At 34.8% G+C, this 24,653-nt stretch overlaps 2 protein-coding genes across 3 annotated transcripts; both read right to left on the bottom strand.

Moving 5' to 3' along the window:
- Positions 1–1,621: 1,621 nt before the first annotated feature.
- Positions 1,622–7,665, bottom strand: LOC131661396 (NAD kinase 2, chloroplastic-like). The gene is made up of 8 exons (XM_058930929.1): positions 7,438–7,665; positions 5,347–7,248; positions 4,463–4,584; positions 4,215–4,356; positions 3,895–4,119; positions 3,680–3,754; positions 2,568–2,669; positions 1,622–2,257 (listed from the first exon to the last, which is right to left on the bottom strand). The coding sequence occupies exons 1-8, from the start codon at positions 7,609–7,611 to the stop codon at positions 2,054–2,056; spliced, it is 2,946 nt and encodes a 981-aa protein (XP_058786912.1). The 5' UTR covers positions 7,612–7,665; the 3' UTR covers positions 1,622–2,053.
- An 8,505-nt stretch (positions 7,666–16,170) lies between these two features.
- Positions 16,171–24,123, bottom strand: LOC131661395 (ubinuclein-1). 2 transcript variants are annotated; one of them, XM_058930928.1, is made up of 13 exons: positions 23,533–24,123; positions 22,924–23,010; positions 22,677–22,769; positions 22,489–22,565; positions 21,372–21,930; positions 20,623–20,722; positions 20,407–20,513; positions 20,246–20,329; positions 19,461–19,586; positions 18,057–18,191; positions 17,926–17,973; positions 17,652–17,753; positions 16,171–17,021 (listed from the first exon to the last, which is right to left on the bottom strand). In XM_058930928.1, exons 1-13 carry the CDS (start codon positions 23,710–23,712, stop codon positions 16,581–16,583), a joined length of 2,139 nt encoding a protein of 712 aa, XP_058786911.1. In that variant the 5' UTR covers positions 23,713–24,123; the 3' UTR covers positions 16,171–16,580. The 2 variants fall into 2 exon arrangements, with proteins under 2 accessions (XP_058786911.1, XP_058786910.1); XM_058930927.1 differs by having other exon boundaries at positions 16,171–17,027; positions 23,533–24,118.
- Between the last annotated feature and the right edge of the window lie 530 nt (positions 24,124–24,653).

Raw genomic sequence — 24,653 nt, 5'->3', positions numbered from 1 at the left:
CCACTACGAATGAGCAAATACCTACGTTTTCAACACGATAAAGAACTAGAAGTTTTTAGACAAGAAACTATCACTGACTATCAGCAATGTTAGGGAAATATCGAAGTGCAACATTCTTTTTTTCTTTAGAGAGGCATTACAGCAATTATATTTAGCTGAAGCTACACTCCATTAGGAAATCCTCTTGTAATAAGGCTTATATTAGGAAAGAACAGAGAGAGAATCAGTATTAACCAGTATGACTACAGAGAATGCAGACAAACAAGTAGCGGTAACTGAGAAAAGCAGATAAATAAGTAGCAGTAACAGAGAATTCAGGGTCTGTCAATAATAAATTGAAAAGATGAATAAATTCAACGTAATCACAAGTGTCGGTGTCTTGTTTGTGTCTGGCATTGACACGGACACGCTTTTTTTCAGAGGTGTCGGTGCTACAAAGATGTCAAGTCCCTTGTAGTATCTTTTTAAATATTCCTACTCCAGCCTCGAATATAAGCACACAAAAATACTGTCTCATGTCCTTTATAAAACATAGTTAGTAGTATCATTTAAGTTTTCTAAAAGTAATCAAAAAAGTAATTGCATTCTCCAAATTGCCCATCATTGAAATTTGTTTGATGAGAATAAAAGAATGATTAAAATGTAAATTCAAATTACATAAAGGGTAATTCTGAAATAATATCATTAAAAATGGTATATTTAGTTAATATTTGCTCATTTTTTATACCATCTAACATGATTTTTTTACTCATATTCGAAAACGGAGAGAATAGCATTTAATACAGCATTGGTACTGCTGCACTCTAATATGTCAGTATTATCTTAGAAGTATTATAGTAGATTTACTAGAGGACGAACCTTGACAGTTACAGATCTGCAAAGTTACTCCCTTGTGACCCAGAAGTTATGGGTTCCAATCCTGAAACTGCCTCTCTGCATGCATGGGCAAAGTTGCATAGATGATAAATTTGCAGTACCCTCCCTGCCGTAGACCCCACTTGGCAGTCTCGAGCACTACGCTGCCTATTACAGTAGATATGGTCAATTTAAAGCATTTTGTACAATTTCTGAGGCACTCTCTTCTGTGTTCTAGAAAATACAGATGTCTTCAAATAGCCATACACTAAATCTTAGAATCCTTGCAAGAATGATACACTAATAAGTCTTAAAATCCTTGGAAAAAGATGATAAATTTAGATAGCAGTTTTAAGATTCACGTCCATTGACACAATCTGTAAGGTGGACATTATTCAAACCAGGACAAAATGCTGCATGAAAATGAAAATTTGACTCCTTGAAACTGAACTCCTTAGTACAGAGAGAAAAGTAAGATGTTACATGTATGTATAAAAAAAAATAGATGATAGATTTATTAAAATCTAATCATTGTTCCTCTCATTATTAGTTGAGATATTTTACCTTTCTATTTTAAAGTGAATTAATAAAGCAAATTCTGAATGTACACTTTCAATTTAATTACTATGCACTGAAAGCATAAAAGAGTTTTACAGACATCCAATTATAATCTATATCTCACTACATAGAAACATGTGCATGTATTTTAGGAATTTCTGCATATATTTTAGAAAATAACATTATGATACAACACAACGGTCAAATATGATTGGAGGCACATTACTTCTTTTGCACTAACGGTGCATAGTTATTACACGGTTGAAATAGAGAGAAAAGATTCAGATTCCAAATAGCAATAGTAGTACAACTATCTTACAAACTACAAAAACTATAACTATTACTAGTATATGAGATAAGGAAGTCTGCAGTCTGGCAAACTGATAAACTTTGAGATGAGCCAATGAGCTGCTTTAAAGATCAAGTAGTATATATAGCTTTCAATGTCAGCGTACAACAGAATCTTGCTACAATAAAGTGTGGAAACCATTAACAAACCCTATATTGGCATGGGAAGCCAGTGTGAGAAATTTGTATATTAAAGTTCTGCTATCTTAATGTATAACTAATCTGTACCATGACAACACAATCAACTCTATACAAGAGAATAACGCATATCTGATTGTCGTTCTCGCATGCTTTATAGGGCCTTTTGGTCAAGTCTTTCATTCCAATTTAGGCAGCGAATCAAGCTATGAAACCAATCACCTGTTTGGTCAAACTTGTTAACTGTTGGAAGAGGATGCTGACTCATTGATATTCGTACAGAATCTCCTCTTGAAAGCTGTTGCCTTTTCTTCCCGTCAAATGAAACCCAGGCATTGCTTCTAGCATCCTCTGGAATCTGCAAACAATAAATTGTACATTACTCGATACGGATATCATAATTATAAATCCCAAAATCATTAAATCATCATTTAACCTCTAAATTCCAAATCATATGAAACAAATGACTCCCTAAATTGAGTGGTTTTTATAACTGTGATTTTAACCATGTAGCCTTTTCCAATACATGTTTGAGAGACAACAAAATATAGCTAAAGAATAGAGACATTGCTGGCATAGAAGATGCATAATTAACAATGAAACATGTAATTGTGGAAACAAGATCATCAAGCATGATATGGTTGCCGCATAAAGAATGATAACTTCACCTTTAATTCAAGTTGGGCGGAATCTGGAAGTATAACTGGTCGAAATGAGAGTGAATGTGGACAGATTGGGGTAAACAGCATGCATGGAACGTTTGGATGGACCTGCAAATTCCATTTGTCATTAGAAAGAAAACATCTGATGAAAGGAGTGATTGATTTGGGGCAACTTAACACTGACACAGCATATATCATGAAATTCGAAGATGTATATATCATAGAACTTAAGAAGTCATAATAAAGAAATTAATAATTATGCAAGGTGACTTGTACGAAGTTGCTACAACTTTGTTGTTTGCACGGAAATTCCTCAAAAGCTGGCTTGTTCGGTAATCCATAAGTGGAATAAGAGTTTGTAGTATGACATATTCTGAGTGACTGACAATTCTACAGATGTTTGTTGTTTCACTTTTCACATATAGAAGGGATGTTAGTGTTGAATTTGTTTGTGTCTAAATCAGTCTACACTCACCTCTATTTATAATAGCATATAGAATAAATACAATAAATATTAATTGATATTAGTTGCTAATTCTAATCCTAATAATAAATATTTGGATTTAATTTTAACAGTTTAGAATAAAAAAGAAGAAAAACTTAATTTTAAGGGATAACATAACGTGAGTATGGGTTATATGAAATCTCTTTTAGGGGAAGGAAGAAAAGAAGGAAAAGATTACTTTGGGTTCTTAATTTCACAAAATGGGCAAACAAAAAAGAGGGTGGCGAAGAACTATGTTCAGGGGCAGTTATCTGGAACTCATTCAGCATTGTTGACCACTTACATTTGCAAAGTAGGAGAAAAGTGGCTGCTGGGTAGTCTACAACTTAGACCAAAACGCTAGTTTAAGTCTCTTCAGAATATAATAAAGAATCTTATCAAGTTATCTTTAGCTCCCATGTGTATTGCAATGCAGAATGAGTATAGGAAAATGTTCAACTGCTTTTTCAGAAAGTGCAGGTGAGAAAGGCTTGGATAAACCGCAATAGCTTAACCTTATAATCATTGTTTATCAAAGTATTCCAAGACACATATAAGCCAAATAGCCAATCCATCTACCTAATTCAATAATCAGTATAGGCTCCAGACAAATACAACTCTGGGACAAGCTTACCATGGAACCTCCAGCAGCTGTAGAATAAGCAGTGCTTCCGGTAGGGGTGGCTATGATCACTCCATCACCTTGTACCTGAAAGACATAACCATTGTATATAAGGCACAACACTACTTTAAAAAGGTGTTTAAATTTAGAATAGTGACGGCTCTCATCATAGAATACATATGTATGCAAATTTGCAGTGCAGACAACAAATACATAGTGAAGCTCACTTTTGTTATAAGCCTGTCATGTTCATAGCATTCAATCTTTGAAAGGTACGGATTAGAACCCCGATCAACAACAACTTCATTGAGAATATCAAATACTTTCCCTGGCATAGCTTTGCCCTTACGGAAAATTTCACATCGGAGACGCATTCTAAGAGTGATGTATACACCATCTCGTTTATTATTTCCATGGATGATTTGTCGTAGGTCCTGCTTGTAGTCTTCAAACTGAAAATAGAAAACAGAATTGAAGTCAAACAAATGGACAAAAATATACCAGCATTTTTATATAGTAAAATAAATTATGGGTTTGAAAAACATACACTATGAGTAGTCAGAAAACCAAGGGAACCAAGATTAAATGACACAACAGGTGGAACAGCACCTCTAAATAGATTTGAAGCATGCAATATAACGCCATCTCCCCCCAAACATGCCACAAAATCTACTTTCTCGTGTAGATCACTGAATCAAAGGCATTATATAAGTAACACAATCATTTAATGAAGGAAAGATTTTATATAAAGAAGGGAAAATGAAGTCATTGCATATAATTTATAAACTCCAATACCAAGTATCTTGTATATAGAAGGTCTGAACGAATCCAAATCCTGTAATTCTAGCAAATATATCATGCACATCCGGTTCCACGAATACGTTCATTTTCTCTTGGTAATATAAAAAAGAAGCAACCTGCATATATTAGATAAAGAAACTCTGCTGAAAATGAATTTAGCCAAATTAATTGCAAAATTCTAAATAAATACTCATTTTCAGTAAGAACTACAGAAGCACCAAAAGTGCTGTTCAAATACCGGTTATAGTTCAGAATATATTTGATTCCAAATTTCAATTCATGTGTTACACATGGAAGACCTAAAAATCAATCAAAAGTTCTATTTGAAATATTTTAATTAGAAAGTTTTCAAAAATAAAAAATAAATAAATGATGAACCGGATATTTAATCATTAAACTACAAAAGATATGAAATTCAAAATCACTAGTGTTATTAGAGGCAGAGCTCTGTTCAATAAATTTAATATTTCTACATGAAGAACTGCGACTACGCTAAGCTGAGCAAAGCAAATCCTAGCTTAAGTGGCAGAAGCCAATATTGATAGGTTGGAGTTGGACGCCATCACCAGGGTTCAAACCTTGGTACTCACAGTTGTGTGTGATTTTCTAGCAGTTATTACCACTTCGCCTACAGACCCAAAAAAAAAAAAAAAGCAAAACGTTCAACAAATTTAATATTTCTACATGAAGAACGATTTTTCTATTCAGCGTTTTTATAGAGCAACTAGCACCCACGCTGAGCCTGACCTCAATACCTCTCCTTGCCACCACAACAGAACATATCCCACCATGCGTACTAAAATATAATTGCTTTCCAATACATTAATGTTAGAAACTTTTAACAACTTGGATGCTTATAGGTGTCTTAAAAATATTACCTCTTTAGCTTCTTCCATGAGATGCTTCCCAGGCTTTTTCAACAATAAAACAGTCTTTGGGGTAGATTTCCACATTAACATTTGTTGCTGAATGCTAGGATGCGTGAAGGCCAAAGAAGATTCGGTAACCTTCTCTCGCACACAAGAAAATCCATCTGTTCGTACTAGGAACATCTCTGCTTTTTTTCTTGATTGCAGCCTTACAACTCCTGTTGAAGATGCACACATGTCCCCTTCAGTGAATCCCAAGCCTTCCCCCGCCTTATCCTCATCGGCTAAAATCCTTTGAGAGTTAGTTGTATTATCAATATCGTTGGCATCAGGCATGCAATACATTTCTCTTTCACTAAAAGCATTTACTGTTGTCCTTACAGAACTGGATGCATTCATATTCACTAACTTCAACTTGTTACCAACTGCAATCTGAGCTGACCCATTGGAACTTCCTGCTGGACCCACAACTTTAGGATTATGACCACTGTTGATAATCACTTGCCCCTGCTGTCTTCTATTATGCATGCTCCTTGAATCTGGCAAGCATTCCAACCTTTTGACTTGATTACTGGAACAAGAGAGTTTTGAAATCTTCTTACTTTCAAAATATCTGGCCATCTCTTTTTTGGAAAAGATGTCATGAGGAGGAACTTGAGCTTCCAAAGGGTTAGTTTTGCTTGAGAAAGTTGGAGAGTAACTTTCCCCGTCAGCAGTCATGGCTTGTGATGAAGTCCTATCATTGGGGAAAATTCCACCTAAGGTCCTATTACTTTGTGTTTCTTCATTAATCTTATTTGGAGAGGTACTCGGATCAAATGAGTCAACAGAACTATGAATTGCACCTAAATCCTCTTGCAACAAATCAGTATCTTTTTCCAGAGAGGATCTCTCAGCAGGCTCTGAATCCTGCAGTTTCCCAGCATCATTTGTATAATCTGATAACATGTCATTGGAAATAACTGCTTGATTAGAAACACACTGTGATGCCGAGTGGGCCATGTATTCCCTCCATCTGGAAACCATCGCAGACGTTCTCCAAACTCCTTCTTTACTGTGCAGATAGATTGGCCTTTTGCTAACATCAGAAACAAGAGATGCAAACCTCATAACCTGTTCCATTTTTGGCGCAGTCCCAACTTCAACCGGGATTTTCACCAATTCAATACTTCCAGATGAAACAGCATCACGCACAGCAGCTTGATAAAAATCATCTTTTACTGTCTCTTCTCTGAGATCCACAATAGTTTTATATCCTCTATCCAGTAGCCACTTAAGACCTTCTTCGGTTACCTGGCTACCTATCCAAAAATCAGCTTCAGATTCTTTTCCTTCCAAGTCCTCTTTAGAACTGGACAAATATACAGGACACCAGTTTGCAAATACTGCAGGACACGGATAATCCTCTTCACGAGAAAAACCAGAATCATAGCAAACATTCTTCAGTCTCTGAAGTTTCCTCCACACCTCCAAACCCCGATCATCACCAGCAACCAAATAGTTCTCAAGAGCAACATGTAAACTCTCACAGCACCTTTTCATCTCACTCCTAAAATCCACAAGTGGGGGTAGCGTTTCCCCCACAACGCTAACCTCAGAAGCCCGAAAGCGAGACATAACAGAAAATCTCCCAGAAAGAACATCCTCTCTCCCACCCTTGACAAGTGCAACCATACATCCAAGTACAGAAACTATTTTATCTTCTAGAACAGGTTTCTCATGAGACGGAACATCATCCGAAACACTACATTCACCAGTGAAAGGGTTACATAAAGCATCCATTAACGCAGAATGAAGGCTCTCAGAATTTCTAAAAATTCTACAATATGCCTCCACTTCAGCAATATCACCCGGAACTGGACCAATCCAAGGTAACCTTGATGCATCATGGGATTCAATGGACTTCAAATTCTACAAACAAAACATAAAATAAATAAAAAAATAATTAAAAAATCAAGCTTTTGAAGTAAAAACAAAAACAATTTGACGTAGTAGTAATAATCCTGTTGAATTGGAGGATGAAAATAGGGATTTAGTGAATAACGGTAAAAACGGGAACTTGAGTATTGGAAAGAGTGTAGTGTGAAGGGGAAAGCTGACCAGAGAATCGAAAGCGGAATGAAAGGAGAAGGAGTTGGAGAGTTGAGCGGTGGCGAGGTGTGTTGTTCGTGGAGTGAGGTTGGTGTGAAATTGGAAGCGGAAGGGAAAGATTGTGGCATTGTTGAAGGTGGCGGAGAATGCCATGTTACAGGCGCAAAGACTACATGCCAACATGAGGGTTGCACGTTGTTGTTGTGATTTGATGTACTTGTTGTTAGTAAGAGTATCTCTATGTTGTTTTTTTGTTGATCCTTGTTCCATTTTCTTCTCTTATATGGGAGACTTCAAAATAATATATTATTATTATTTATTTATTATATATAATTTAAATCAAAATATTTTGAATTAAACTTAGACTAAACATATTTTAACTTTAATTTATATTTAAGACTGAATTTAACTTTTGTTTTCTTTTTGGTTTTTTATTAATCAAAAGAAAATTTATTAATTGGGTCTGATGTTCATTCAAGATTTAGCTTATATATAAGTAGGATTCTCTTCAATTCAAATGAAGTTTTTTTTTTTGATACATTTATATTTTTGGCTATGATTTGAGCTATTTGGTTTCTATCACAACATACCCTAGCTCTCCTCAGCTTTTAAAGCTTTTTCCGATTAGTGTTTCCTAACATATCAATGTCGTTCTCGGTTTCTCATCTTTGTTCATCATTTTTGTGATTCTTTGATTGTCCGTCACTTCTATGTAGCAGTATTATATAGCAACATGAATGGCTTATAGTTTCTGCAAACATGTGGTTTTCATCACTGTTTATGAACTCGGTACTTATATATCGTTTCTCCATTATCATTTCTTAAGATCACACCAAGAACCTGTTTGCTTTTCGTATTCATGCAAGCATCAATATTACACTTGATTCATTTACAAAAGGTTGTCATTTTGTATGCGAGGTGTTCTTATTGTTTTGCATTCAATTGAGCTTATCTTCCTTGTTAGTTTGATCTTTTTGCATGTCGTCATGGATCTCGGGTATCTTTGTAATATGAGCTTTTCCTTTATCTCTTACGTTGAAATCATTGATCTTGATGTTTCTTATCATATCCTTCCTTTTGATTTGCGATTTATCATGTTGGTTGATGATAGTCTAGTTGTGGTTCGCGATATGCTCGTCTCCATCTTTCTTGTTGTTGCTACTAGGTGTGTGATTTATGTTCTTATAAGTACATTTGCTTCTAATCTCATAGTAGATTTAATTGCTAATATATTTCTGATTGTTGATCTTTCTCTCATGATTACCTTGCTCATTTGGGGATCATTCTCGTTAGGTATCGTGTCTTCATCTTTTTGAAGATCCTTATTTTCCTTGTCGTGTATGTCTACTTAGAGGTAATGATTCTTCTAGGATTTTTTATAATTTGTTGTATCCCCCTTGTCAACATTATTCTTTGTGCTTTGCTCCTTATGATTGTTGCTCTGATGTGCTTGCAATTATTGTTATCTTCCCGGCTATAGTGGTAAGAGTAATTTCTATTGTCCACTATCTCCATGTTATCCAATTTATATCCTCATTTGTATCTGCTTTTTTTGTAGCTTTGTTGTACTTGTTATTAAAGTTACAACGCTTCATACCATAACTACACACAATTTTATAAATTAGGTGATTATCTTTAGCTTTCAACTTTCCAACTTCATTATTGATGTTCTCATATTGTAGTTCACAATGTTGATCACTTATGTGTCATATATGTGGGGTTCTTTCAATAAATTTTCCTATTTATTATCTTTGTTCTTATCTTGTTTGCTAGGATTGTTGGCCTTGTTGTAATTATAGACCCCTTAGTTGCCTCTATTGATTATATATTCTACTATTATGTTCGTGTTCTCATATATCATGGAGTTCATAACCATCCATAAACTATCAATAATATTGATGATTAGTGATATGTTGTAGTTATTCATTTAGTTATAAAGTTGAGTAATCAGTCTTAAAAGGACTGAGTTTGATTATTGTTAAAGTTTAGGGTTAATTGAGACCAAGCCAAACTCGGGATGCCTAAATGCATCTCATAAAATAAAGGTTGATGGACTCTAGTTTAGAGTTCCATCCAGGACATAAAGGATCACATGTGATTCCTTGTTAAGAAAGGTTTTATCTAGTAGGCCTAGTACTTTTAATCATTATCTAAATGAGCATTTGTTGTTTTGGAGTGGCTTTAGATGTCCATATCTTTTTCCATGCGTTATTGTCCTTTCCCTCTCTGAGCTTTATCTCTCAGTGTCCTTGAGCCAGTCGTTAGTACATTGGTACCTTATTTTCACATTGTAGTGTTTATTGTTAGAAGCCATCCAACTAGATAAGTCCCTTTCCTTAGAGTTGATTAGGGGAATTTGGAGCATTGTCTCAATTTCAATTGGAAGGAAAAGGTTGTTATAATGTTAATATTCTAACAATTATTTTCCACATAAAGTAGGTCCTTGACTCCATGTATCCTTGTTCTCAAAGATTTCCATGTCAGGAGTTTAAAACCACATTAATATGGGATCCAATTGTCGTTCCAAACATTGAATTTATTTCCTTTTTCCTATATTTCAACAAATGCCTTTATTTCTTATCCAATTTTTTTGTTGGAAGCTTCTCCATGTATAGATAAGATTATTTCTCAGCTTGGCTTGCAGTATGTCAAATTTAGGGTAGTATTTGGCCTTTAGCATTTTGGAAATTAAGGTGCTGGGATGATTATGGAGTCTTCAACATTGATTGGCTAGTAAGGATTAACTGAAATCTCTAATGGACATTGAATTTATTTTCTTTTTCCTATATTTCAACAAATGCCTTTATTTCTTATCCAATTTTTTTGTTGGAAGCTTCTCCATGTATAGATAAGGTTATTTCTCAGCTTGGCTTGCAGTATGTCAAATTTAGGGTAGTATTTGGCCTTTAGCATTTTGGAAATTAAGGTGATGGAATTATTATGGAGTCTTCAACATTGATTGGCTAGTAAGGATTAACTGAAATCTCTAATGGATTTGAAGCCTAATCCACCTTCACTTTTTGGTTTGTATATTTCATACCACTTTTTCCAATGTATCTTCCTATCTTTATCATTTTCACCCACCAAAAATTGCACATTAGATTTTCAATTTTCTTGCAAATGGGTTTAGAAATCAAAAAGGAGTTCATGATGTATGTGGGAATGATTTGTGTTATTGGACAAGTGACTCCAAACGTAAGAAAGGGATGAAATGTTTGGGTTTAAAAAACCGCTTCCAATTAAAAATTCTTTATTAAAAGCTATTGTTTTAAAACAAATTTTTAAACCAACCAAAGAATAGGAAACAAAATAAATAAACAAAAGGAAATCATAGTAAAGGAAATATGTAAGCCTAGTGTAAATAAATAAATAGAAGAAATATAAAGAGATAATGGTTGATAGAATTATACCATATATTTATAAAGGTTTGACCTAACCACTTGGCTTACTTCTGTTCCCACGAATTTGTGCTTGAGATTATCCAATATAGATGTGAGTTTTTCACATGTTATCCCATGAACTTTCTTACAATAAAACCAGAGTTTTACACTAGTTATCCTTCAAACCAAACATGAGATTTTACACCAGGCTAATATTGAAACCAAGCTAGAGCTTTTGCACCAAGCTAAGCTCACAAACCAAACAAATATTTTGACAGACAATCTCATAACAAATGAAAATTATAACAAATGGAGATTATAACAGACAATCTCATAAACCAAATGAGAGCTTTTATTTACTAAGATCACAAACAAAATAGAAACTTGTCACAAGAGATATTACACAAAAGATAAAAAAAAAATTCTTGAGTAAATTACAATAACACCATCAGCACCAAAATAAACAAAATAAATCCTCATTGATATTTTTTTACTCTTAAAGCACTAAGGCAATTTAGTGAAAAGAAAGAAATGAGAAAGGAGAGTGGAGAGTGAGAAATTATTATGACATATGTTTCTAGTGTGTTATGAAAGTAAGGAGAAGCCCTTTATTTATAGGTAAAAATATGGCTTAAAAAGGAAAATGATATATGAGTCTTTTAATGTCATAATCGATTATACCATGGGTTTAATCAATTATCAGCTTCAAATATATTACAAACCTAATTCTTGAATAGGAAAACCTCCAATAGCTAATGTCTTAATCGATTAGGAGTGTTCTTAATCGATTAAGAAGCTTTATGCCTTGTTCAAATTGATTACTAAGGGTCTCAATCATTGGGCGGTGTATACAAGCTTCCTAAAAGATTAGGAAAATCCTTGATCAATCCCAAAAACACCTTGATGGCTCCTCTAAAACTTTTAATAAGTTTTATCAAATTTAGAGAGGCTAAAACACTTTTATGTGGGTGTGTGCATTTTCTTAGTAATTTACGAATTAATCTAATAATATTACAATGCTCTAATTACTCAAGCTCAAGCTCCTTTGCTAGATTCATCATGGATTCATATTTTTCAAAATCCTTGAAGCTTTAATCTCCTTTGCTAGATTCATCATGGATTCATCACTTCATCAAGGAAATGATGATGTTAAACCGGGTTCTTGACCTATCGTTGTAGAGGTAAATGTTCGTGCACAATTTACAAATAACGAAGTGTTTTTTGTTCGTGAACATATGCTACAATGGGTTCATAGGGAGGTCAGAAAATTGAGGTTTGAAATTGTAATTGAAAGGTCCGACAATAGTTTGAATAGAAGACAAGCATTTGTAACAATGTTATGCGAAATAAGTAGCATGTACCAACAAAAGATTAGGAAGTGGAAACAGTATGACACGGGACCGAGGAAATGTGAGTGTCTATTTAAATTGCGTGGAAACCGTATGGTGGATGAGACATGGAAATTTAATGTGATTTTCGGTATACATAATCATGGCTTAGATGACAAGTTTTAGTCACATTGTTTCGGAGGAGAGGGAACTTGTTTCGAACATGACATTAAGCATGGTGACGCCGAAAAATATACTTGCATCTTTGAAATGAAAACAAGTATAGACTTCCTTTCCCTTCGTGCTCATAATTGACTCAACATACCAAACAAACAAATATAGACTTCCACTCTTGAAAATTGTTGGTGTCACTTCTACAGAGATGACTTATTGCATTTTTGGAATCCTAAAAAAAAAAGTTACATGGGCTTTGGAAATGTGCTAAACTATGTAAAAGGACCGAGAAAACATGTCACAAGCCATAATCATTGATTGCGACACCATACTGGTGAATTTGGTTGCAACGGTGTTCCCTACTTTTCGGCATTACTTTGTAAGTAAAACATAACCAAAAATGTGAGAAGTCGAGTAAAACCTGCGGTTGGTATGAAATAAGTCAAAGGTGAAGATGGTAAAGTCGTCAAACCTGGTATGGTTGTGAAAAAGATAATGGATGCATGGAATGGTATAATAAATTCTTCCACGAAAGAATTATATGTCGATTATATTCTACATTTTAGGAGTGTGGGTGCAATATATCCAGATTTGTTGCAATATGTTGAGGGCACGATTTTGGATCAGGTTAAAAAGAAGATTGTTTGTGCATGAACCGATCAGGTCCGATACTTTGACAATATAACAACTAATAGAGGTGGATCTGCACATGCTAGACTGAAGAATTGGTTGGGAAACAGTATAGGTGATTTTTGTCGAGATTGGGACATCATGAACCAAATGCTCTGAAACCAACATATTGAGATACAAACATCATTTGGTTGGAGCGTTACTGTGTTAGAACACTGATTCAAAGACAACATCCTTTATTCACACTGGGTTGCTAATGTATCTCGGGCGACACTGAATTTTATTTTCCACGAAGCCAAACGAGCGGATAAAATAGGTTTTGATAGCTCAAAGTGTGGATGTACACTTAAGAAGACTTGTTGTCTTCCATGTGCTTGTTTAATTTCAAAGAAGCTAAAGCATGAAAAACCAATACGTATAGACAAAGTTTGCACTCATTGGACCCAGCTCCATTTTGATCATGATGGTATGAGGAAGGATGATAAATCAACCATATTTATCATGACCGAGTGGAAAGTGGTCCAAAAGAGATTCGTGAAAGCTAGTGACATCATGAAATTGCACATCAAAGAGAAACTTAGGAATATTGCATATCCAGAAAATAACGAATTTGAAACCACCGTCGGAATCGGTTAAAACAAAATGTGTCCCTAAAAAGGTAAAACCGACTCAAAATGACGATTTCACGGGATAGTCTCCTTCATATTTGGAACATGTTGACTCATATTTTTCGGATTCTGCGACTCCAAATTCCAAAAAAAAAAAAAGTGTTTTCAAGGGTTTGCACATTAGTAAACCATCTCATCCATCGATGTTACCAAAAAAATCAAATTCATTGAAGATATGTCATTTTTTATTCACTAATACATCGAGCGGATTGTAAATGTTGAAAGTGACGACAATTGTGGTTTTTGAGTTGTTTTGGGTTTACTCGGTAAGGGAGAGGATAATCACCAATTTGTCTGTCGTCATCTTATATAAGAGATGTCGACGCATATGGAATCATACACAAAGCCATACAGGAACAAAGCAAAATACGATACAATTATCAATGCTCGTGCTCATCGTCTTAGTGGTTTGACTCCAATTTACAAATGGATGTGCTTTCTAGAGATGAGACATCTTATAACAAATGTTTATCATAGGGTGTGCATTAATTTGACACGATATGATTTCTTGGAAACATTTTTTCCAATTCGAAGTAAGCCACCTCATAATTAATCTAAATGCATCATATGTATTGATTGGTTATAAAAAAATAACATTTTGTTCAGGTTTATTTGAAAATGTGATGTCCTATACCAAACACATCACCGAAGTGGATGGTACATTTCACACAAGATGGTGAAACATGGTCGGATCACTTTCTTCAACGAATGGAAGAGTTCACCAAGTTGAGTGACATTGAACGAGAAGCAAATAAGGAAAGGTCGAAGATTCAGCCACTAATAGATTTAGGTAGTGACTTAATTTTTTATGTCTTTTAGTTGTAATCTAACATTGTAACACATTTTTTTGTAAGTAACGCAATGCATAATATGATAAACTTGGATGGTATCTTTTGAACTTTTTTCGTTTTTCAAATTTTGCTCTACATAATTTGCATGGTTCTGTTATGCATAATTTTTAGGGGGATCCGGAGATGCATCTCTGGATACCCCTTTATTAATTTAAAAAAAATAGGGGATCATTCGGAGATACATATCTGGAGAGACCCTTAATTTTTGAAAAAATAAGGCGAATCTGAAGATGTATCTCTGAAGTATTTCATGCATACATTATCATGTATGTAAGATCCTTATTGCTCTATAATTTTTATAAATAGGGTCTTTCAATCTATTTTCTTTACGCAAACCAGAATGACTACATATCCCCGTCTTGCTTTTATATATTTCAACGGCATAAAACCCCTCACTTCAGTTTCAAATCTGCGATGACATACTTCTCGTTGATATGAAAATCAAATTGAATACGCTCCTGTAATATTCAAAAAATCATAGAGTTGTCAAACTCGAGTACCGTTCACCCTCGATAGACAACAAAGGAAGAATACAGTTTACAATGCTTGAAGTGGAGACAGATGATGATTTGAAGGTGATGCAAAGTACCTTTTCCCGTTACTCAACAAAGGTTCTGATTGGATGCAACAATTCAAAGATCAGCCAAAGATATTATAAGAATGTTGCAACATTCTGAACCATCTGTTTTTAGTAACATGTAATGTTAAATTTATGTAATGTTTATTTTGGAGTTAGTTTAAGTTTGTTCAATTCCATTTTGCCATTGTTGTTTCAACATGTTTCAACTTTGATCTAACAGAGCATATTCTAGAGATGCATCACCTGATAACTCACGTACTAATCATTTAAGGGACATTTTGGAGATGCATCTCCGAATCACCCATTCGTGCATACGGAGATGCATATTCGGATCAATTTTTTTTACAGAATAAGAGTTTCTCATCATTTTCACTTCAGTTATGTGTGAAAAAGATACGTCTGGAGATGCATCTCGAAACACAAGGGACATTTTAATCTTTTCATGATGGTGTGGAAGAATTCCTAGAGATGAAAAGAGCATTTCTCAAAACTTATATGGCTTGGGCCTAATGTAAGATAGGTTGTAGGCCTTTCTTAGTCGGTCTAACTTATTATCACCCTTAGTTTTTTTAGTAGAAACCTTGCGTTTTATATAGAAATGAATTCTCTCCCACCTAAGTGAATGAGATTGAGCAATAAGTGAATGAAATTGAGCAGAGAACTATGTAGAGGATCATCTGTTTTTTAAATGCATCCTAGGGATTCAACCATTTACCAAATGTTAATAGAGTCAAAGTATGTATTGTTACTAATGCCACACCATACTGATAAACTTGTTCCAAAATCTCACATATTCAATACTTAACAACATGGTGTGACCACATCATTGATTGAACATCTGGAATAGACGTTTTTCCTACACACAAACTAGAATGTCGTCTGGCAGCACCACCCCACAAATGCTTGTGTCATACAACCTGTCCTCTGGCAGCACCACCCCACAAATGCTTGTGTCATACAACCGCATAGATCTTCATAATGTCGTCCATTCAGGTGCTTCTAATGGCTAGGGGTTAAGCTGATTCATTATCCACCAAGGAAATCATAACAAAAACTTCAGGTCACCCGGTGTCACAACTCCAACACATACAATGGATGGTAGAAAACACATAAATGAAGCAACAAGTTGGCTTGAGATTGACATCTGATGCATAATTTTTATTAGTTATATATGGAAATTTGACAATGTTTAATTTTGAACCTTACAATTCAGGTCACAGCTTACACGTGAATAACAATACTCGTTCCAGTAAATAAAAACATACTTGCTCAACTAAATAACACCATATCTAATGGTTGTGATAGATGGCGCTACCAACCATAGAGAAGCGGCATAAAAGACCATTAGACTTGACTAACAACAACTAACAAATCTACTTGCCTGCCTAACTCTTGACTAACTACTAACACTTGAAGGACATTTACTTACAAAAACCGTAACAGTAAGCAGGAAACAAATCCATAGACACAGAGAGGGTGGGGAAATTACTAATAAAAAAATCTTGACAAACATTCTGATGTGGACATCCCACTCGTATTTGTTAGCTTGACAGTTCAAGACCTGGGAGGGATGTCGGCTGAACATTTGATTTGGTGGGAACACCAGAAGACGGCTTCTGGGGCCGGGGCCTTTCTTCTCCCTGCAAAGAAACCAGCCTCTCAGGCCCACCATTTGCTCCTTCAAACTCAAGTTCTGGCTTTCTCTTCAGCTTCTTTGTCAAAATGCCATCAGCAACACGGACATCATCCAGGGAACTGCTTGAACTTCCCTTTGCTTTTTCTGGCTTTACACCATTCATGTGAATGGGGACCTGGACAGTGCTCGTATTAGATATGGGCTTGTTTGTTGAAGTAAAAGCATGACTGGTTAATTCTGGAGCTAATTTCTCTTGTTGGTTCTGCTGTGATGTAATTGAGCCAGTATCAAGTTGAACGCTATCCTCTTGCCTTGATGCCAGCAACTTCTTCCTCTTAATTTTTTCCTGATCCTAGTAACAAAAGTAAACCAATGAGATCAACTAAAAAACAATTTTGCCCTGACAAATACCAGATCCTGGTTATCATCTGGGCATAAAAAGAGTCAAATGTCATTCTTCCATTGTAAATTAGGTTTACGACGTTATTTGCTATCTTATCGACAAAACATAATATTAAAATGAATTTTCTATTTTTAAAAACCAAGATAATTTAACTCCTTTGTAACCATACATGTTGCCTTGCACAAAGTAGAGATTAAGCAAGACTAAAATTGAAACCAACAATGTGGCGCCATGAGGGAAGGTCTATACAATTTTCCAAACAGAGGGGAAGGTCTAACTAAAACCTTATTTTCCAAAGATTCCAAAATAGGTATGATCTTATGGTCCATGTATCAATCCTACAATCCACTCACTACTTGGACCATCATATGTTCTTGGGTAAGCTTTGCTACTTAGAATACCTCCCATTTAGATAAACATACTCAAGAGCTAAAACAAGTGCCGAGACTCTTTTTTCAACTTTCTTAAAAAAATTTAGAGCAGGGGAAGGTTTTTTTCTTCAAAAGAAAGAAGATAAGCTTCGAACAATTGTTTATTAATATTTAAAATCCTTATTCACTGCAAAAGACATACCTTATTTTTTGTGTACGATGCTCTGCGCCTCTCTTTTGCCCTGCAAATTCCACGTTTGATCCCATGGTTGTCCATGTAACCAGTTGGCCATAATTCTGCAAGCTGATAAAGACAGAATTCAAAAAGGTTAAAAAGAATAAATATATCTGTTTATGGAATGCAAACAGATTAACTTAGACATATCATAAACTACACATTCAGTACACACATGCACCTGCAACCCCATAGAACTGCTAGGCCAAAATTGCAAATACGTTTTAAAAATTTGACCTACCTCTGCATATAACTTTCTGATCTGTGGACCTGCATTTTCATCCAAGCCCTACAGCCATTGCAAGCATGGTTCCATTAAGTTTTATCACAAAACAGAAATTTCGCAATAAGTATCTGTAACTCAATACGTACATCAACAAAAATATCATAGAGATCACAAATCTTGTCCTCCAAAGCGGCGTCCATACCAAGACTCCTTTTAGTTATTGCTTTTCCATCAGGACCAAATTCTTGAACATCACCTGATGCTCCAGCTTTCTGCTGTTGCTGATGTTTAGAAAAACACCATACGTCCCAGGTTAAATAACCAAAACATTCATTAAACAAAAATATTTCTGAAAAACGGTTATCAAATAGTGAAAACATTAAAAGATAAAAAAAAAAGGAAATGTGATCGGGTATCAAATTACAAGAAGCAATGGAAATAATTCATTGCTAAGCTTTCCATATGTAGTGTTTGCACTGCAAAAACAAAATCGCATTGGACCCAACAGAAGCGCCCAATAAAAAGAAAGGCAGAAAACATTAAGTGCAATTTTACTAGCTTATCTACAACTACAACTACAACTACAACTACAACTAAGCCTTTTCACATTATGTGGGGTTGGCTACATGAATCAACTTTCGCCATAATGTTCTATCAATGATCATACTTCTATCCAAATCATTAATCTCAAGATCTTTCTTAATAACTTCTCTTATAGTCTTTCTGTGTCTTCCTCTTTCTCGAATTGTTTGCCTTCTCTCCATCTAGTCTACTCTCCTTACTACAGAATCTACATGTCTTCTCTCAACATGCACAAACCACCTATGTCTATTTCCACCATCTTCTCTACTATAGGTGTTACCCCGACACTCTCTCTAATAATTTTATTTCTAATTTTATCCTGGCGAGTCTTACCACACATCCACCTCAACATCTTCATCTTTGCTACACTTACTTCGTTCTTGTGTTGATTCTTAACCGTCCAACATTTTGTCCCTCACGAAATCGCGGGTCTTACCGTAGTCCAATAAAACTTTCACTTTAGCTTGAGCGGAACCTTTGCATCACATAAAACATATGATGCCTTTCTCCATTTCAACCATTCAGCTTGAATTCGATGGTTTACATCCTCTGTTATTTCTCCATCATTCTTTATTACTGACCCAAAATATTTAAACCGTGTGACTTGAGGGATAATATGGTCTTCAACTTTCATCTCTAAGTTAAAAACACTTTCTTTCCTGCTTCATGAAAGAGATTTACTATTTCCCCAAAAAATGCACCGAGCCAAACATGGTATAAATTATGATTATGATGGGGAGAACAAAAACAATAACGAAGAACCAACAAAGGTAAACTAGGATGGAACATGTGAGTGTATCATACGATGCTGACTGATGCAACAACCAATTTATATCAGCTATCTCGTGCAGTAATTTTGGAGGTATTATGAGCTCATAAGAATTGAACATGAATTAAAAGAAAGCACATTGAAGTCTGTCTACCAATGTTTTATAGGAAATGTTATAACAAGAGCAACTAAAATAAACCTTGGATTCCGAAGCTGGAGCCTGCATCTTAATCATATCAACAACTTCCTTTTTTATTCGTTGAAACCTATCGTCATCATCCTGCTTTGCTGACAGGCCCATATTGATCATTATTTTTAAATTTCTCTGCCGTATGAAAACATTGTATGAGAAGATTTGTAGTTTTAGGAATTTAGAGAACCTAAATATATCAAACTAACAACCAGTAGAAACAATGAATTATGCAGGATAAACTACTTAAGATAACTGTAGAATTCAAAATATCCAAGGTACATTAGAGGTAGGATTTTTATTCCTTAAAAAGAACATTTTTAGTGACATGAAAATCCGCAAAAAATATTACCACTTACTGTCAGATAATAATGTCGTAGTCATAGCCTCATAGCCACATCATATTGAAGTACTCAAAACAGAAGGAAAATTTAAGCACTCTTTCCAAAAAGTCACTCAATCCACAACCTAAACTAAGCATGCATTTGATTATGTCAAGAATATATTACTTAAATTAAAAACATCTCTCTATTATTTTCAAGTCACGTTCTAACAATAAAATCACCCAATCCACAATCTAAATTAAGAATGCAAGTGGTTAGGTCAAGAATGTTCCAATCAAAGAAAAACAAGGGGATTTCAAAGAAAAACAAACATGCTCAAATCTTAACACCAATCATTTTTGGACTGCAATAGTATATATCAGCTGGAAGAGGGACAAGAGGAGACCGAAGTTGGAATTGGGCACAATTGAAACTGAAAGGCTATCTATTTATATTTAACAGCAGCAATACCTTTAATGTTCTGAGTTGCATTAAGTGCCCAAGAATACTCATAAGGCGGTTAATCAACTCTTTTGATACTTTTCCATGGCTTGCCTGTTGCAACAAAAACATACAGTTAATCTTATAAAGTTCAAATCCCTTGAGAAAAATTATATATATACAGCCAGTACCGCTATTCTAGCAACTTTAGCAAGCTTTAGCTTTATTTCTCTAGGCAACCTCCTTTTGACTGCCTGGGATGAATTATCGGCCTCCACGTCCGCTGCAGGGGGCCTTGCTGTAATATAATTCAAAATGCACAAAAAGAAGAAAAGAAAGGAAAATACAGTGTTAGCAACAAACTTCCTACATTTATCTGTGAGTGAAATATCAAATTTGAAACTTACACTCTGCAACCATTTTCTCTAACTCGACAAGAGTCTTCTCAAGCATTGAAGATTTTGGCCTAACACTAGACCCATCTTTCCTGTGCATGTATTCAGATTTCTGCATGATATTAAAATAAACCCATTACTCGGACAGGAACTAATACTACAAACATAGTTTCATGCACAACTTTCATCATCATTGCTCAAATTAGATGGAACAGGTAAATATATAGTTTACCAAGAGCGCAACATGAGGATAATTTGCTTAGCCCTTTCTATTATTTTTAAATATAACACACCTGGTACAGTGTCTCTCAGTTCAGTATCCTTAATATTAAGTGGCTATCATTTTAAAAGAAACATCATGTGATTGTTGTGATTCGTGCAAATGCAAAAAGGAAATGAAGTCAGCAATGCATATTCTTTTTTTCTTTATTAATTGGCTAATTGCTGGTGGAATCTGATTCAATTCATCTAGCACACGGCATGTAATCCTTCACTGTCAGAGTAGAGCTATATCTCTCAATGACAACACGAAGTGGTTCGGCAAAAGACAAAATAGCATTTGGAAGACAGTTCCTGCAAGCATGATGGGGTCCTTATGGTCGGAGACTAAGAGTAGGAGAACATTTTTTGTTTAATACCAAAAGAAATTGATAAAATAACCACAATACAGAGGACCTCTTTTATTGATATTTATTATTAAGTATTTATCAAATCAAATTTGAAAGAAAAAAACATATAAAGCAAAAGAAATAAAAACTTACTGCTGCTTTAGTAGCCCACTTTCCCACAGTCAGGTTAAGATCCGGCAGTTGCCGCATACCATTTTTTTCTTTCACCCGACTGTTATTTTCTAAATTATCAGTACTCTTCGAGGCTCTTCCAGGCTGGGATTTGGATTGTACATAAGCACCTTTTTCATGGTACTTCTGATGAGATGCATCAAATGATTCACTTGTGTTTTTAGATTGCAAAGTTCCTATCTTCTTCTTATCAGCATCTTTGGCTTCTGACATGGCAGCAGGGACATCATCACTTGAAGTTTTCAAAGAGACGGCAGAGACCAATATGGGTTTAGTATCAGCAATTTTCTTTTTGGAACTAACTCCATAGATATCGGAATGATTATGAATTTTCAAGTCTTCATAGTGTTCATCGGGTACATTCCTTGCCTGTACGAAAGTTGTTTTCCCAGATGCTGCCTTGCCCACTTTAACATGTTTGTTTGATCCATGGTCATTATTATTTTCACCTGGATTCTTCACTATATCTTTTCTGCGCCTTTTCTTTGGTTGCTGGTTGGGTATTACAGGAGGTTCATCACTTGTAGTATAAAAGAAACAACAGGAAATCAATAATAATAATTCATAATAGTAAGACTCAATTTTTTTACTACAATCTTCAACTAAATATGTACAAAAATTTGTAGACAAGTGTCGAGGAAAGAGTATCTAGCTATGAGCCAAGAAAACTCAAGAACACAAAGAAAGAACATGAAATGCTATGAGTAGTATTTAAGGGTTAAAATAAATATATTCTGATCCGTATAAATTTGGCAAAATTTGACGGTGGTATTTATGAAAAATTTATTCGGTTTCAGTCTTTACATTTAACAAAATTAGTGTGTTTAGCCTCACCCTATTGGTTAATTATCCAACAAAATTTTTTTATAAGAATCTCAAAATTGCAAAATGTTACAAGTGATGACAAATTTGAGACAACTAAAAAGAGAGAATACTTGATAGCAAGTACTACAAAATGATAGCAATAGATCAACCTCATCAATTAAACAATATCAACAATTAAGTAATTTGAAAATAAACCTTCCTACGAGTAAAAAAATGAAATATTCAAAATATATTTTTGAAACATTATACTTACGTGCGTTCCAATTTCCCCCTATTTACAAAGAATCCATCATGTTTGACTTTGGAATGATCAACCTGAAAATATTCGTCCTGCAGAACGAACAGTTAAATAACATATAAAAGTAATATATAAGCAGGAAAAAATGCCCCAAGGAAAAATGCTATTCCTATATATCAAGGTCAAGGAGCATAAATACCGACCAGCTCTGCGTCATCTATAAAAGAATCTTCAGTATCATACTGATCATCATCAGGCACATCAGGCAGATCCTCATCGTCACTGCTATCCTTCCCCTGAAAATGATTCCAAATCTAATTCATCAACATTCAAGAAGCTAAAAGTTAATACTTAAACAAAGCACCTACAATTTAAACCAGTAGTTTAAAGAACAAATCCATGCTTACTCAAAGAATATAATAACAATCTCAGCAAGCAACATACACATACCATGTAAAGGCGTTCAATCTTCTCTATTACAGCACTGAAACGATGTGGCTGAGCTTCATCATTTTCCTCAACCTCTGCGGGTTGCCCCTAAGAAAGATAGGCATAGACTTGTCAAAATATTGAAACATTACACCACACATATAGCTCACATGAGATACTGGCTACTAAACCTTACATTACATGTTTTTCAAATATTCAAGACTCCATAAAATCACAGTCACAGATGGTCAAGTTGTATCACCTAATCTAAATATACAACTGATCTCAGATAATTTTCAATTGTCAAGTTCTCAATGCTCACAGTTGCAAATGTGCATTAAAGAAGAACGTATTTTAATACTCTTACCAGATCATGTTACATCTATGCAACGAGAATAACACAAAAATAAAAACATCTATTAAGTTAAACAGATAATTAAAAAACAAACACCGATCAAAACAATAAAATTAGGTCAAAACCCTCAGAAACCCAAAACTCGATCCAAAAACCACACTCCACTCCAATGCAAAACATCGCAACAGCAAAAACCTTCAGCTATAGATGCAAATCAACAATGCAAACGGAAATCAAATCCAGAACGAACCACAGTAAAATCATAAAAACCTCACCGGAACAGCCTCCGGCCGGGACTGTTGCGATGTGGAAGCCGATCCGTTCGACTTGGCAGCATCCTTCAAGAGCTTCTTCCACGACACTATGGTGGTCTCTCCCGGCCGGAGCTCCACCGTAAACAATTGCCGGTCACCAATCTTGACGAACGACGAAGAAGGTTTCTTCTCTTCGGTCATCGTAACCGAAAATTCCGAAACCGCTATTTCGAGAATTAGGGTGACATGTAGAAAGACGAAATTGAAAATTGGGAGAACATTGAGTATAAGCCCTAGATGGAGAACGAGAAAAAAAATTGCGCGGGATTGTGAAAATAATCGGGGAAAATAAAAGAAAATGGAAAAGAAATAAAAATAAAATTGAAATTTTTTGACACTGTCTCTCTCTGGTGGTTTTAACTGAAATTCGAGCTAGTTTGTAAAAAATTTCCTGGTTTTTCTTTTCCGAGAAAACACGAGAGGGGAAAGGAAACAAGGCGGGTAGTGTTTATGGACCGGGTTAAACCCGAACCGAATTGGAACCGGGTTTTGTACTTGGTTTTAAATCAATCGAAAAGACAAATATGTGCTAATTAATGAGTGTGAGAAAAAGTATAGGCAAAAGAGGACAAGGTTAAAGGCATGAAGAAAGAGACTCCTCAAGCATCTGTTATATTTTTCTGTTATGTGCACACGTTTTTACTTTATTTTACAGGATTTGATTTGATGTTTGTATTGGAAAATAATTGGTCATATGATTTGGACTTGGAAGTGATTAAGATGAAAGTAGGATTTGGAAAGGAATGCAAAGTAAAGTGTGTCATCTTAAATGGTTGGATTTCATGTTATTAGTTGAATTGCGTAGTTCGATTTTGAAATAACCTAATATTCAAACGGATAAAAAATATAACGATTGATTTTAATTAAAGTTTTATATTTTTATGATAAAGTTCAAATTGAATCAAACCGTAAAATAATTGATCGGTTTGAGTTAAATTGATAAGTACATTAAAAATAATTGTGAAATCATATTTAAAAAATAATTTATTTACGTTAGATAATTTCTTAAAAACTATGCAATTTTTCATAAATAGATTAAAAATTATGCAATTTTTCATAAAATAATTAGAATTAGATTTTCT

Source organism: Vicia villosa, linkage group LG3 (genome assembly GCF_029867415.1).
Source record: "Vicia villosa cultivar HV-30 ecotype Madison, WI linkage group LG3, Vvil1.0, whole genome shotgun sequence".
NCBI classification, from domain to species: Eukaryota; Viridiplantae; Streptophyta; class Magnoliopsida; order Fabales; family Fabaceae; genus Vicia; species Vicia villosa.
Note: the sequence above shows the minus strand (reverse complement) of the source record. Positions and strands in the feature narration are given on the sequence as shown.